This window comes from Notothenia rossii (assembly GCF_949606895.1).
Source record: "Notothenia rossii genome assembly, chromosome: 11".
NCBI classification, from domain to species: domain Eukaryota; kingdom Metazoa; phylum Chordata; class Actinopteri; order Perciformes; family Nototheniidae; genus Notothenia; species Notothenia rossii.
Window position 1 is genome coordinate 13892374 of NC_136910.1, and position 15925 is coordinate 13908298.

The window sequence follows — 15925 nt, forward strand, 5'->3', positions numbered from 1 at the left end:
CGGTCTTTAATTCAGTAAAACAAATCATATATTCAAAATTAGCATGCCTTTCTTTCACACACAATAAAGCACTCCCATATTTTTTGTTTGTTTAAACCTATTAAAGGGCATCCTGATTGGTGATTGTGCTGTACTTACAACAGTTTTCGCAATCACGCATTGACCATACAGTTTGAGTGTCCGATTGTCATATGAGGCACTTGAAAGCAGCATCACATCACATTTCGTAAGAAGTCATGGCACCACTGGTCAGGATTTTCTCAAAGGTGAGACTGAATACTATTGTCCCAGTTTATAACATTTGTCTTGTTTCGACACTGATTTTTAAAATACTTTCCTCTGTATAAATCCCTTATCCTTGAACTACGTCACATCACCCGACTGGCTCTTATGACGATGTTGATGTTGTTAGCATACTGCTAATGCTATCATAAAACACAAACGAGTATCACTGAAATAATTCATCAACTTCATATTGGTGGTGAATAATGGCCGACATGGCTGTGTCGCACCCTTGTTCAAAGCTTGCATTAGCTTCAGTACACATATATACATTTAAAACACTGTTGTCTGTTCTGGTTTCAGTCGTGCAGACAGATCTTTCGACCATGGGGTGCATGTCAGGCTGGATGGAGGAGCAGGTCTACCCATCCTGCCACAGAAACATCCACAGACCAGGGGGTTGTCTCCTTTCCTCCCCTTCAAACCTTTTCAGAGGAGGAGAGCATGATGAAGGAAGCAGGTGAGCTGGACATCTGCTGGACACGTGATCTGTTGAATCTGACAGCTGGAGACAGAAATTCCCTTAAACTCTTTACATGTGTTTTGTTCTTCAACAGTTAAAAAATATGCACAAGAACGCATTGCTCCGTTTGTGTCAAAGATGGATGAAAACTCTGCAATGGACCAGGAAGTCCTGACATCTCTCTTTGAACAGGGTGTATGTAATTTGTTAAATTGTGAATTAACACACATTATGCATAATCCAGTGTTTTCTTTCTATCCACTGACTCTGATGTTGAATTTACTTGTACAGCTCATGGGCATTGAGATTGAACCAGAGTACAACGGCACTGGCTCCACCTTCTTCTCTTCCATTCTGGTCATCGAGGAGCTGGCGAAGGTGGACCCCTCTGTAGCAGTGCTCTGTGACATCCAGAACACACTGATCAACACACTGTTTAGCAACCTGGGTACAGCAGCTCAGAAAGAGCATTACCTCAGCCGACTGTCCACTGACATGGTGAGGACTGTGTGACATACTGGCTCTCAGTGTATATATAACACTAAGCTTCTCTGAATTCCATTATACTGCCTGTTTCATGTCACACAGGTTGGAAGCTTCTGCCTCTCTGAAGCAGAGTCGGGGAGTGATGCCTTCTCTCTGAAGACACGTGCTGAAAAACACAAGGACTATTACATCATCAATGGTTCCAAGATGTGGATCAGCAATGCAGAGCATGCAGGTGTCTTCCTGGTCATGGCCAATGTAGACCCCTCTGCTGTGAGTAACTACACATCTTTTTATTCTTGTTCAATTTTTTCAGCATAAAACATTCGATAGTATTTCTCTAGGAAAGTCTTAATTTAAATATACCTTATTTCATCATCTCACGTCGCAAAGAAATCAGATTTTCCCTCATATCTTAAATGCATTTGAGCTCTTGATAGCGATTGTTAACATGTAATACAAACTAGCCAAATCACACTGAAATTGTCACATTTAAAGTGAGACCTCTCTAACTAAAAAAGATGGTGCCGCTATGTTCAACAAAATGTGAAGAAAAAACTCCCTTTGGTTTGACAGGGGTACAAAGGCATCACCTGCTTCATCGTGGACCGGGACACAGAGGGGCTTGAGATTGGCAAGAAGGAGAACAAGCTCGGCCTGCGTTCATCCTCCACCTGCCCGCTCAACTTTGACAATGTCAAGGTAACACAGAACACCTTTTACTGCTCCATTAAGATATGCACACTGTGTCTTTTACTAAGTCCTTGCGTTTTTGTTGCAGGTACCAGAGAAGAACATTTTGGGACAGATTGGTCATGGATACAAGTACGCTATTGGAATGTTGAATGAGGGCAGGATTGGAATTGCCGCTCAGGTAAACCTTTTTAATTTAAGTAATCTAATTAAAACAGGCTCAATGTGTTCCATTCAAGATTACAAAGTGTCCAATGAGTGTTCATTTTGCGTCTGCGTTTCAGATGCTTGGTCTGGCACAGGGTTGCTTCGACAACACTATTCCCTACACCCGGCAGAGAAAGCAGTTCGGACAACGCATTTTTGACTTCCAGGTTCACAATAGTCTTCCCTCTTCGCACAACATGTTTGTATTTATCACCATTTGGTCGTGGGTTCTAATGTTGTTCTGGTTCTCTTTGTTTTTGCAGGGCATGCAGCACCAAATAGCCCACGTAGCGACACAGATTGAAGCCGGTCGGCTGCTGACGTACAACGCTGCTCGTCTGAAGGAAGCCGGGAGACCTTTCATCAAGGAGGCCTGCATGGCCAAATACTTCACTGCAGAGGTGACGACCTGATCCAGTGACCGCACCTCAACACAATGATGGTGTCACTGAGGGTTTTGGATGTGTTTAAATGTATTTCCATAAAATATTGGTGTCATCAGTGTTATCTGTTTTATTTAGATTTTTAAATCCATTTTATGTTTTTCTAAGGATTTCCCCCCCTTGTAATAATACTTGCTGTTATATACATTTTCACAAGTGTTCCGATCCCTTACAATATGTGTTGCTGAACTTTGATTCCTCTCATTATAGTTTCATTAATTAAAAGTTGCATGTTTTTATATCTATTCTACGTACTGCTTTCTTGGCAAAGAAACCCCTGCAAAAATATAATTTCAGTCACCACGAAACTTCTTCCTGTCTTTATCTGAGTCATAATATTTGTTGTTTTCCTCAGGTTGCAAGCCTTACAACATCTAAATGCATCGAATGGATGGGAGGAGTAGGCTTCACCAAGGACTACCCCATAGAGAAATACTACAGAGACTGTAAAATTGGTGAGCATGACTCAACAAATATTGACGTTTGTTTTACATTTTTTAATGAGAGCTGCTTTTAGATAACTGACTTAAAGGGGACCTATCATGCAAAATGCACTTTGTGATGTCTTTTATACATAAATATGTGTGTCGGGGAACTCACGCAGCGTCAGAAAATAAAACCCTTTCTCTTTTCCTCCGTACCCACATCTTTTAAAAACGGGGGGTACAAGGAGGGATACTGATTTGATGCCGATATTACGTAATTTTGGATGGTGGACCCACAGAGAGTTGCTATCAGAAACAATGCCTGACGTGTTTTGGATGTAATATGGTATTTTTTACATTAGCAAGTATCGCTAACACTCAGAGCTAACCTGTACTGGAGAGCAAATGTGTTTTAAAAAGCAGGAAATAAAAAAAGGAACTCACCTTGTGGTAAAAAATGTTGAGCTCCATACTGTTTCAGAAATAGTCCTTGATGTGGTTTAGAACAGGGTGGCGTTTTATCAAAGCAGAATTTAACTTTATCTCCGATATAATTCTGATCAGGCATTAGCTCCGCCTCCTCTTTTTTTTTTTTTTAACTAAGGACCCAAAATCCGCGTTTCTCTAAACAGGGCTGGAATAGAGAGATATGAGGGTCTAAAACGCATGATCTGTTTATATTTTGAGAAAAACACATCATAAACATGTTTTTATATGTTTTTATATATCTGAGACTCATAATATATGCCTAAAAATAGCATGATAGGTGCACTTTAAGCCGCAATATAGAAAAGTACACAGCTCCTGAAGGGCTGGGGGAAGGTCAGGTGTAGCTGTTGGTGATTGGACCAGAGTGGGGTGGAGGGAAAGGCTGATGCTCGTGGCTGTAATCGGACTCTGCAGGAATTCCCCCAGTCTGACCCCTCACAGTGCCATTATACCAACACATAGCCAGGGAGCATGCCAGGGCAACATGTCACTTTTCCTGTCAACACCAGCCTTTTGGCTCCCCAGTTATCCAGCTGGAGCTCCGGCAGACTGCGCTGCATAATGAGCCCCTTTGTGTCCTGATAGGGAAAGCTGCAGGTTCATGTTTTCTGCAGAGGAATTAGACAAAATGTACCTTGTTTTGTACTATTGGAATTCAACCTAATGCTTTGTTTCGCCTCCATGTGCAGGTACCATTTATGAGGGCACAACAAATATCCAGCTATCCACCATGGCCAAGTTCATTGATAAGGAGTATGATCACTGAACACATCCATCGGAGCCCGAGGGATTGCACTCCGCTGTGTTACACTCCATTACCTTCTCCTCAAATGACGCTGGGCGATGCCTGGCTGTAGATCTTCTAGAGTTTTGTTGCAGTTCTATATGTTTGCTTTTGTTAAGTAGTTTGCACTAATGATGTGACTGATGTTGTGGTTCCATTTCTCCTGCTTTAGGGTTAAAGTTGCTCTGGTGCAATTATTTTCATTCTATTTTCTTTCTGTCAAACTTTTACAAAAGTCTAGGAATACAAAATGTCATATTGATAGAGCTGCCACTAACGGTTATCTTTGTTATCAAATAAACTGCCAATTATTTTACTTAACTTAATCGCTTAGTCGCTTGGTCTATAAAATGTGCAACAAGTACATCCATATTTCATTAAGTCCAAGTTGATGTCTTTAAATGTCTTGGTGTTTCAGTCCAAAAACAAAAGATATTCAGTTAAATATGATATAAAACTGATAAAAGCAGAAAATCTCTTTTTTACATACATATTTTCTTTAATTGATTTTCTAATATAATAGGCTTTTGTTTTCTGTTAATTGACTAATCGTTGCAGCTTTACCCCTCCCCCTCTTATCCATATTCTTCTGTTTATTGAGATATGGTGGTGAATCATGTCAGAATAGAATAACTGATTCATATGTTTCAATATGACCATTTTTAAAGATTTTGACTTTCTTTTAATGTTTCAGTGCCTTCAGAGGGTCGGCTGTGACTGAGCTGAATAACTTACAAAGTCTGTCTTCGCAGGATACTCTCAAATAGGTGAACTGGTACCACTCACTTTTATGCTCCAGAAATACTGTACAGTTCCTCGTTATGTAAAACTAGATCATTTACATCATATCATGAAATTCTCTGTACAGAGCGATTATCAATAACTTTGGCAATAACAATAAATGTGAATTATACTGAATCAACCTTCTTTCTGTGGTGTGACTGAGGCAGATGCATTTATATATACAGTATGAATGAATACATAGTTCTGTCACTAGATGGCAGCATTCTCCAGAGGGACAGCAGCACTCTGAGTTGAGACGGCTTCTCTCTGAGAACAGTCAATTACCGCATCATTTAACAGCCTGTCACCTCTAATGATATTTTATATCAATTTAATTATGCTGGTGCTTCAGATGAAAAGAGCCTGCCTTGTATAATTGACTCACTGATCATTTTTCAGCTGATTACATTTCCACAGCCTGCATGTGCCGTGTAAAATGAGGTTTATTGTTTTACACAACACAGACAAGCTGTGTCTATGTTAACAGACCTGTAATAGCCATTACCCATGATGACCCCTTGTAAAAAAATTGATCTTATGAGGAATCCATTAATCACTGGCAGTACCTAATATGTATTGATTAGGATAATAACTGTCAGATTAATACCCGCTGCAGTGATGGAGTTGCTAAAATATGTAGATGTTCAGATCCCCATTTGGTCAAGGGTTATAAACGGTTACAATTCAAACATCCAAAATATTGTCATTTCTTTTTTTACATTTATTAAAATGTATTTTAATAATAAAGCTCTCTCTTTTTCTTTCACTGGTGCCCCACAAATGTTGTTTCTAACTATATAAAAAGAAGAAAGCAAGTTAAAAATGAATGAAGACATTGACCTGTTTTACTTATTCTCTAAGAGTAGTTTAACATTTTCCTTATTTTTCTCTTATTTTGAATTATTCCACTTACAAAAAACTAAATATGATCAAACAGTATTTTATTAATTTTAAAACATTTTATTTACTGATTTATTGTTGATACTGAGATACCTGATCAAACAGCAGTTATTTGATATTTTTATTTGAAATGAAGGTATAATTTAGGCATGGGTCATCACTGATAGTACTATAGTGTTTTATGTGTGATGTAATTAGATGTAATTATGACGGGTTCAAAATGACGGGATAAAATGTCACTAACAGACCAGATGTTTTGCCCAAACATTGTACTAAAATTACTCAATTGAACCTCATGGTTCTTTTGGAATCATTGATTGAGTGGACCTTGTTTCCCCCACTGATCCACTCTGACTTGTTCTGTCTATTGTGCAAGCCCCTGCTTAATGAACATAATCTGATGAAAACACAGCTATCTGCTTTTGTCTCTGCATCGGCAAACGCGGCTCAAATAGCCTCTTTCTCCGCCCCCATCTTTAACACAGCTATGAGACCTCTAATTATGCAGGGATTCAAGTAGCTTTTCACAAAACACAGTGTTGTCCTTCAGAGCTGGAGAACGCTCCCTGAGCTAAAAGGACATGCTGCATGTTTGTAGGTTGAGCAAATTCAATTGTTATGATTAGTGCTCTGCATCTGCTTCAAGTTTGGTTTAAATTGTGAATCTTAAATGTATCTCGTTTGAATTTTGTATCTTCACTTATTTTTATTTTGCCGTTCTTTACAAATAAGTCTGAGCATAATGTTAACTTAATGATGAACAAAGTATCTATATCCAAAGACAGGTGCATGCAGACTTGTTGTGTGTGTTTGCTTTAGGGTTTTTTAAGCCAAATACATTTAAAGTACAATCCAGAGGTCAGAAAAGGTTGAAAGATCCAGCATTTAAAATCCCTCTCGCCCGGTGAAGTCTAAAACATGCATTGTTAGAAAAACAGTTTGAAAGCTGAACATTTTTAACTAAATTGGTGTCTTTATCTTCTGTTATATCATCTAATCTGACCAAATGTAATCAGGTCTAATTACACATATACAATATATTTTTGCTACATTCAGACCATTATTACACTTGTTTATCCTCATCATGCATTGCATCACCTGCTGCTGGCTCTGTGGGTTTGCAAGCTTTTGTGCAAAGCAGATTTGAAAAGCCTTTGTCACAATGGTAAGCATTCAATTTGATGTCTGCCTGTAGCACTTCCTGACTAAATATAATTACATTGAAGTCAATGAGATCTGGTGCAGTACAAATGCAGGTATATTGCTTTCCGGTTACAAACAGGTGGAACGAATCAGTTTCAAATAACAGATGAATGACATTGATCTTCAGCATGTCACAATTTTACAAGCAATCATGAATCATCTTCTGTAATTACATATCTTGCAAAACGAAATTAATATGATGTCCTTTTTTAAGTCGAAGTCATTTTTTGTGTGTTTTTGTTTTGTGTGGCTTGCATTAGTGCGTAAACTGTGCGTAATATGTGTGCCAAATCCAAACTGTGTACAGCTCCACGTTGAGTTGTGATAGTCCCTTCACCATTTATTCAATTTACTAACAGGTGATTGTGGCACGTGCACGCCCCAAAACCCCCGAGACGTTCTCCTCTTTATTCTAATTGGATGATAAGTGGCTGCGTACTGTTGAGCCCGAAGCCAAAACGCTTGCGCGGCCCTTTTTTCTTTGGAGTCCATTCTCGTCACAGCCCCTCGCGGATTCATCCCACATCCCATTCGCTATTGTACCTGCCCAATAGCAGAGACCGAGCACGTTTTAAGTCGGATGGCATTTTACATTTCATCATTGCAATCCAGCGCGAGTTTGACGCAGTGATCTCTGAGCTCTCATTCAGATCAGCTGATTTCCCACCTCTCTCTCTCTCTCTCTCTCTCTCTCTCTCGCATAGTTTTAACATAAAACAAGATCATTTTTTTTTCAAGCGTTTCTTTTCCTAGATACGTTTGGATGGTGATCCACATCGGACAGTAAACTGTGATGGCAGACTCTGATGTGCAAGAGACTCGCCAACCTGCAAAAGACTCTCCGTTCTCCATAAAGAACCTGCTGAACATCGAAGACAAACCAGCGAAGCCCAAAAGCTTCCTCGGCTCGTCCAGAGGAGTCTTTGAAGGCAACTTCTTCTCTCGGCTCGGGGACTTGTCCTTCCCTCGGTTTGAGTTGCCCACACAGAGAATTGGACTATCAGCGCAGTATTTGGAGAGAGCGTCTACCTGGTGGTACCCATACACACTCGGGACTCATCTCAGGACTGGAGGTAAATACTATTAACTTTGTTGATGAGAGAAATGTAATGTTTTAGAAAAATCTGAATTTGGATTTATTTTAGAGCAAAAGGCCCATTATGTCATATCAGGAAGGGATGCCATATTATAGTATGGGATTTAAAATAGCCGCATGCAATATAAGGAAGTATGGCTGTATCCCTTAATGTGAATTTGTCAACCAAAGTTCCCATATTGTATTTCCCCAATAGGCCAATAATAAATGTCTATAATTCATTTTGAAACATGTTTTGCATTTCAGGATATGTTTAAGGGTAAAGACATTTAAATACCTTTGTGTTCCTTCCTCCAGGGTCTGAGAAGGCCAGCCTGAGAGAAGTTTCGCCGGCACCGGACAGGCGATCTCCGGATCTCCAAAAAATAGACCAAGATGCCAAAGAGGAAAGCGCCGACGAAGATATCGCGCTGGATGAAAGTGACTCTGAAGAGCCAAAGAAAGAAATAGACCAGGAAGACGACTGGAGGAGGAAAACGGACGAGCTGGACTCCGATAAGAAACACTGTCGAAAGAAGAAGACGCGCACGGTGTTTTCCAGGAGTCAGGTCTTCCAGCTGGAGTCCACCTTCGACATCAAGCGCTACCTGAGCAGCTCGGAGAGGGCCGGCCTGGCTGCGTCCCTGCACCTGACAGAGACGCAGGTGAAAATCTGGTTTCAGAACCGGAGGAATAAGTGGAAAAGGCAGCTGGCCGCGGAGCTGGAGGCGGCCAACATGAGCCATGCGGCGGCGCAGAGGATTGTGCGTGTTCCCATACTTTACCACGAGAACGGAGCCCCAGAATCGGCCGGGGGCCCCGCTTCAAACTCACCGAGCGGCCAGTCACTGCTGGCTTTCCCCCACCACATGTACTATTCCCACCACGTCCCACTGCTGAGGCCTGTGTAACACTGACTGTGCACCTGTAGGCTACACATGTTTTTAAATGATTGACCTTCATTGGAAAAAAATACACATTTTGTACATTTTGTAGATTTAACGAAGACAATGTTATGTTATATTATTGTTATTAATATTATTATTATTATTATTATTAGGCAGCCCTTTCCTGCTGAAGCGTCCCATATGGCTCCATTTGGTTTAATAGGAGGGACATTCAAAACATGTTATTACAAAACATATTATTGTTATTGGTAAAATTGTTACATGCTCTAAAGTGGGTAAATATATTTTAATGTTTTTGTTTGGAAAAAAATTACTTGTTTTAAACAGGGTTGACTGTCCATATACAGATATTTGTGTCAGTGTTTGTATAACACATGTGTAATTTAATATTTTGATATTTTCCTATATTGTGCAATAATGTTGGCTTCACATAGGCTACCAGCCTTTTTCACCTAGGCTATAGTTCACTTTTACAAAAAAGCAACCCTTTTCTCTTTGTAATAGTGAAGACAATCATGTGATCCTTAAAAAAAACTGCATTGATGGGGATTTCTTTTTATGTTGCAATGTTTTCCGGTAATTTAAAAGCCATGCAAAGAGCCAAAAATAGCCTCTGTTTGGTGTATGTTTTTCTCTGATATTGTTATTGAAAATCTGTATATTATGATCTTAAGTAAAGATTTCGTTCCAAAAAATACGTATCTATCCTTAATATGAAAGTGATGTACTTGTGAAGAAATAATTCAATTAAGTTGTGTCCTAAAGTTCTTGGTTTCCAAACATTTGTGAGGATATAGTGATGTTTTCTTAACGATTCTTTAAAAACACAATGTTATAGGCGATCAGGCGTTTAGGCACATTGAGGGACTGCAGAAATGACCGTCCTCTCCAAAATAAAACACGGATAATTGGATAATTCTAACAGTTATTCATTATAGCTACACATTTTGATTTGATGATTTTAGACATTTTGCGGAATTCTTAAGTTAAATAATTGAGGAGCCATTATTCTGGAATATTGTGACACTTTAAAGTGTATAAACACAGATCTCTTGCTAGGCCTTATGTATTGATGCGTATATTTTCAAGAATGGTGCAAATATTTGACAGGAAACGCCAGATTAAGATAAAATACAATTACATTTTCCCAACGAGTTGCAATACTAAATTCATAGTCTGCAGAAATAATTCCAGGTAACAAAGAGTGAAAATCAAAAAAATGACCAAGTCAGATCCAAGTAGCCTTCTGTCATTCACAAATTAAAAAGCAAAGGCAGACGTTACATCTTCACAAATGTAAATTGTAGCCTATTGCTTATGTTTAGAAGAAACCTGTGATGTTTTGTACTGTAATTCTAAGGCTGGACTATTTGAGTAAAGTTCCCCTAAAAAAAAACCCTAAAGGAAGAAAGGCTATATATATATAGAAATAATCAATTTTATAAAACAGCATATAGGTATGTTTAGCATTGCCGAAAGGCCTTACACTAAGAAGCAGCCAACTGAATAAAAAAAATCCCTTTTTTATATCGTTGTTAGGTTTTCCTTGTTTGTAGGCCAATTGGCTAAGATGATTACGATGTAGGCTGATTCAATTTGTTTTTAATAATGCATTATTTTGTTTTTCTGATATTGCATTGTATCAATCGTAAATGAAACACACTCATACTTACAGAGAGAGGAGAAGAGGAGAGAGAGAGAGAGAGAGAGAGAGAGAAAAAAAAACAGTCCTGCGTCATGTGATCTGCATTAAGACAACGGAAATAGACATTAAACTTAAACGAACCAATCATGTCGCAGGCGGGAACTTGAACATTCGACTCAACCAATCCGCATCCACTGAGGCATCGGCGCCGCTAGCTAAGGATATAGCTTCACGCAGCCACATTGCTTTGTAGCATTTCCACGTTATATATTCTATATTTTGCTGTTAACCAAGATATAATAATTCCGCGGTGAAAGAAAGTCACCATTCGCATCGGGAGCACAGCAAACTGAAGCGGTAAGTAAACTGAAAATGCCATCATCAAGGCTTTAACCTACGTTATCTTGACCGTTTTCAAGCTAGCATTAGCAGACACCAGTGCCATTAGCAGAAGGCTAGGTGTAATTGCTATATGTAGCGGTACATGTCGTGTTGTCGATCTCAAGAACACATTATATCGAGATCACACGACGTAAAGTCATATTTGCACCAGCCTTGCAACAGAAAACTATATTGTTTAGCTTTGACTTTTAAGTGAAGTACTTAGTAGGGCTAGCTAGCAAGCTAAACCCTCAAGCGCTGTCACTGGGCTAGGCTAACAACAAGCTGGAGAGCGGTTGTCCTCCATTGATGTTAGCTTCAGTAACTCTATCAAAACATCTACGTTGTTGTTCCTTTTTAAGGGACATGGTTTAGAAAGAAAACAAAGGAATAAAACCCAATTTAAATACCTATCTGAAGTTAACATCCGATATCAATATCTGGGAAAGAAAACTCTTTACAACCCCCACCTGTATGTTATGGTTGTTCACCTAGCATTATGAATGTGGAAGTATTTTCAATTTTTTCTCTTACATTTTACGGTTTAATTTCCTGAACTTTCTTGCTATGTTAGTGGTTTAGTTCAAGTGGTTTTTGGTCAGAGTAAATCAGTAATATATAGGGAATAAAAAAAATAACATACTTTTTTAGGATTGTAATGCCAGGCAGGCTATTATGGTATAACTTTCCGGAAGTATATTATTTAAAAACATGTGTATTTCAGCCACTAAGAGGTGTGTGAATGATTTTTATATTTACTGTACATTTGTCTTTATGCATCTATCGCATCACTCGGTTACAATTTCAGACTTAATGATATGTTTAATCTTTGCAGATGACAGGCTCAAACGAGTACAAGCTACACCAGGGACCAGATGACAGCATCTCTGCTGTTAAGTTCAGCCCCAGCGCAACACAGTTCCTCCTGGTTTCCTCCTGGGATGGCACTGTGCGCCTATTCGATGTAGGAAGCAACACCATGCGGATGAAGTACCAGCACTCAGCTCCAGTTCTTGACTGTGCCTTTTATGTAGGTCACAGATTTGTATATTTCTTCAGTCTTTTTATTGTCACGTTAAACCCCAGAAGTCTGCTTCACACACAGATAACATTCCCTTTTCTTTTGCAGGACCCAACTCATTCTTGGAGTGGAGGTTTAGATGCACAATTAAAAACTCATGATTTGAACACAGACCAAGGTATGTAACAAACCTGACAAATACTAATAAGAGTTTTAATCAGGCAGTATTGTCTCTAAACCTTCCACATATTTTCACATCTGCCATGTATTTGCTGTATGTGTTAATTTCTGCTGATCTTTTAATATTATCCTTAAAAAGATACAATAGTTGGAACACATGACGCCCCCATTCGTTGTGTGGAATACTGCCCAGAGGTTAACGTCATGGTAACGGGCAGCTGGGACAGATCAGTTAGGCTGTGGGACCCAAGGACGCCCTGCAACGCTGGCACCTTCACTCAGCCTGAAAAGGTAAAGCAAACGATACACCGTAGTATAGTATAATAACATATAACCACATTTTTGTTTGTTTAGTCTTTGTTATAGAAAGTGTTCGTTATGACTTATTGTAACATTGTGTTTGTCTAGTGTCGAGTAAGGCATTGGAAATTTTTGGCGGTGTGTTTCTTTCCTGTCTCATCCTGTTTCTTGTCTTTGTGAAAGGTGTATACCCTGTCTGTGGCTGGAGACAGACTGATCGTTGGCACAGCCGGGAGACGAGTCCTGGTGTGGGATTTGAGGAACATGGGCTACGTACTGCAAAGGAGAGAGTCCAGTCTCAAGTATCAGACTCGCTGCATCAGGGCCTTCCCCAACAAACAGGTACATTTTTAATTAAAGTCAACTTTATGAATGAAAGTAGTCACTTGTACTAAAATATACTGTTTAAGCTTGTCAGAGGATTTACTCCTATGAGAACACTTTGTCATAGATACCTGTGTTAACGAAAAGCAGTTGGGTTGTAACATCATATTTTCTGTCTTTGCTCCAGGGCTACGCCTTGAGTTCAATCGAGGGACGTGTAGCTGTGGAGTACCTGGACCCAAGCCTGGAGATTCAGAAGAAGAAGTATGCCTTCAAATGCCACAGACTGAAGGAGGAGGGAATCGAGCAGGTCTACCCTGTCAATGCCATTTCCTTTCACAGTATCCATAACACCTTTGCCACAGGTAAGACCGGCTAGTTAGTACATGAGAAAATGAGCTTTCTCCTACATTTAGTCTGTCTTTGTATGTGTGCAAATTGTTTTTTATAAAGCTCAGGTTTTCCTATGACCTTTACCATTTAGCTGCCAAGGTTACATGAAGAACACAGGGTTATTATAGATCCATATCTCAGCAGCAACACGACCTAAATCTTTTTGAGGTTGACCTTGAGCCTCTCCTTCTTCCAGGTGGCTCGGACGGCTTTGTGAACATCTGGGACCCGTTCAACAAGAAGCGCCTGTGTCAGTTCCACAGGTACCCGACCAGCATCGCCTCGCTGGCCTTCAACAACGACGGCACCATGCTCGCCATCGCCGCCTCCTACATGCACGAGAGGGGAGACATCAGCCACCCGGAGAACACCATCTTCATCCGCCAAGTCACAGACGCCGAGACGAAACCCAAGTGAGTCTCCCTCACCTCTCGTGTCCTCACTGTGGCAGTCCGCTACTCACCCAATCTTGTATGCAGCTGCATTTACAAGGAGGCACGTCCAGCTGCACAATATGCCGATCGGTATCTCTGTCCGTCCACTTTTCAATATCCGACAGTTGAAAGATAGACAGATTAGAACTTGGAAATCCTCCCCCACCAGTATGTGTATGCTGCTGTAAATATAGAACCCTGCTGTACCCCCACAATAGCCCTGTATTAAATACTATTTTTGTGAAACTAAATCAATGTTTGACCAGGAACTTTTATAATACCGTTTATTGTTTTTTTGCATCATATGGTCGGATTTATTGGACTCAAACAGTAACACATTGTTGGTCAAATGTTTTGCTCCTCCGAGGACATTTGTCGTTTTCAAGAATGTTTTCTGAAGACCAAGGTTTGATTTTGTTGTAATATTGGTACAAAAATGCTCCCACTTATGTTCCACAGTAGCCACATGACTTTCTCACTGTTCATCCGAAATAGGGATGCACCAAGAACCCAACCCATACCAGTGTATACTAATATGTATGCATTCAAACTCCAGTATTTAATGTATATACTATATAAACATCAACTCGAATCACCTATAGCCAACCCAACTGTTTGAGTCGGTATCAGCCCGATATCTCTATTGGTGCATCCCTAGATCAAAGTGTAATCAATAAACTTCTAAAACATGTATTTTAGCAGCTCTTTGTTTTGGTCATACTGTTGACCCTCAGTCAAAAACACTTTAAACATAATTCAGTAAATGGGATATCACTTGTCTCCATGTATGGTTCAGGGTTAGCTCCAGAGTTTTGAATGGGTTTAAATCTCCTGTTTTTGGTTCACAGGTCAACCTAAGTGGGCCTGGGAATGGTTCCCTCTGCGTATGAAGCCTTTATCACATTTGGGTTATCTGCTGGCATCCAGTGTACCATTACCATATATATCGCTGTCATTTAATACAATTCCAAGAACAGTTTTTATTTCCCTCTTCGACTTATTGTTTGTTCTAACTCTACTTTGTGTCTCTTGTTTTATGTATCTTTTGTAAACCAACTTTTTGTTTTCTTGACTAAAGCTGATTTTTATATTCTCCTATTTTGTCATGTTCTGCTTGGTTATTGTGCAGTGGATGATGGAGTTACATTTCATCTACCGGTACACTGATTACATTTTTTTTGTTTTAAAGGTTGACAGTATGATAAAACATGTTTATATCAATTCTGGCCAACTTCATGTTTTGTCACATGTACCTTTTTGAAAGAAAGCCTATGAAATGGCAGGAATGTGTCGGGGCAGAAGAGGCACCTGATGATGTGTTGAGGGAAAGCGATGATCCACTGCTCTTGCCGAGGGCTCCACTTGCCCCCGGACACTGACCTGTGCTGATAGACATCAGGGGTCCGCGGCTCAGACCAAAGCCTATTTATTACTGGGAGAAAACCACTAAACTGGATGACCCGGCTGCATCAGAAACACCGGTGACGCTAAGATGAAATGAGGCGTAAAGTAACTAAGTAGATTTACTGAAGTACTTCTCTTAAGTACACTTTTGAGATACTTTACTTGACTATTTTCATTTTTAGCTACTTCTACTTTACTACAACTCAGAGGTAAATCATAAACTTTTACTCCAATACAATTATTTCCTATCTTTATTGACTTTACAGATTTGGGTTAATGATGTGAAATATAATCAACACTTAAATAATACTTTACTCACACCTGGAGTAGATTCACAAATCTAACCTGCAGTATACAAAGTCATTAAAACTAGCTGCACCTTTACCAGTTTTGATAACACTTTAATGATCAATAGTTATTATCAAAAACATATAATATATATTATTCTGAAATGGTCCAATCTGCATAATGTGTCATTTTACTTTTGGTACTTTAAGTATATTTGATGCTAATACTTTTACTTAAAGGGGACCTATCATGCAAAATGCCCTTTGTGATGCCTTTTATACATAAATATGTCCCCGGTGCGTCTGGGAACTCACGCAGCGTCAGAAAATAAAACCCCTTCTCTTTTCCTCCGTACCCAAATCTTTTAAAAACGGGTGTACAACGAGCAGATACAGATTTGCTGCCGATCTGACG

At 39.6% G+C, this 15925-nt stretch overlaps 3 protein-coding genes across 3 annotated transcripts; all 3 read left to right on the forward strand.

Moving 5' to 3' along the window:
• The first annotated feature begins 97 nt into the window (after positions 1–97).
• On the forward strand, positions 98–5190 carry acadsb (acyl-CoA dehydrogenase short/branched chain). Its single transcript, XM_079660367.1, has 11 exons — positions 98–266; positions 586–742; positions 840–940; positions 1037–1243; positions 1334–1504; positions 1808–1933; positions 2013–2105; positions 2209–2298; positions 2395–2532; positions 2930–3029; positions 4178–5190. Exons 1-11 carry the CDS (start codon positions 237–239, stop codon positions 4252–4254), a joined length of 1290 nt encoding a protein of 429 aa, XP_079516493.1. The 5' UTR covers positions 98–236; the 3' UTR covers positions 4255–5190.
• Positions 5191–7252: 2062 nt separating this feature from the next.
• hmx3b (H6 family homeobox 3b) lies at positions 7253–9745 on the forward strand. The gene is made up of 2 exons (XM_079659732.1): positions 7253–8231; positions 8552–9745. The coding sequence occupies exons 1-2, from the start codon at positions 7952–7954 to the stop codon at positions 9142–9144; spliced, it is 873 nt and encodes a 290-aa protein (XP_079515858.1). The 5' UTR covers positions 7253–7951; the 3' UTR covers positions 9145–9745.
• A 1196-nt stretch (positions 9746–10941) lies between these two features.
• On the forward strand, positions 10942–14917 carry bub3 (BUB3 mitotic checkpoint protein). Its single transcript, XM_079657403.1, has 7 exons — positions 10942–11143; positions 12003–12197; positions 12297–12366; positions 12508–12659; positions 12852–13010; positions 13180–13357; positions 13582–14917. The coding sequence occupies exons 2-7, from the start codon at positions 12003–12005 to the stop codon at positions 13800–13802; spliced, it is 975 nt and encodes a 324-aa protein (XP_079513529.1). The 5' UTR covers positions 10942–11143; the 3' UTR covers positions 13803–14917.
• Positions 14918–15925: the final 1008 nt, after the last annotated feature.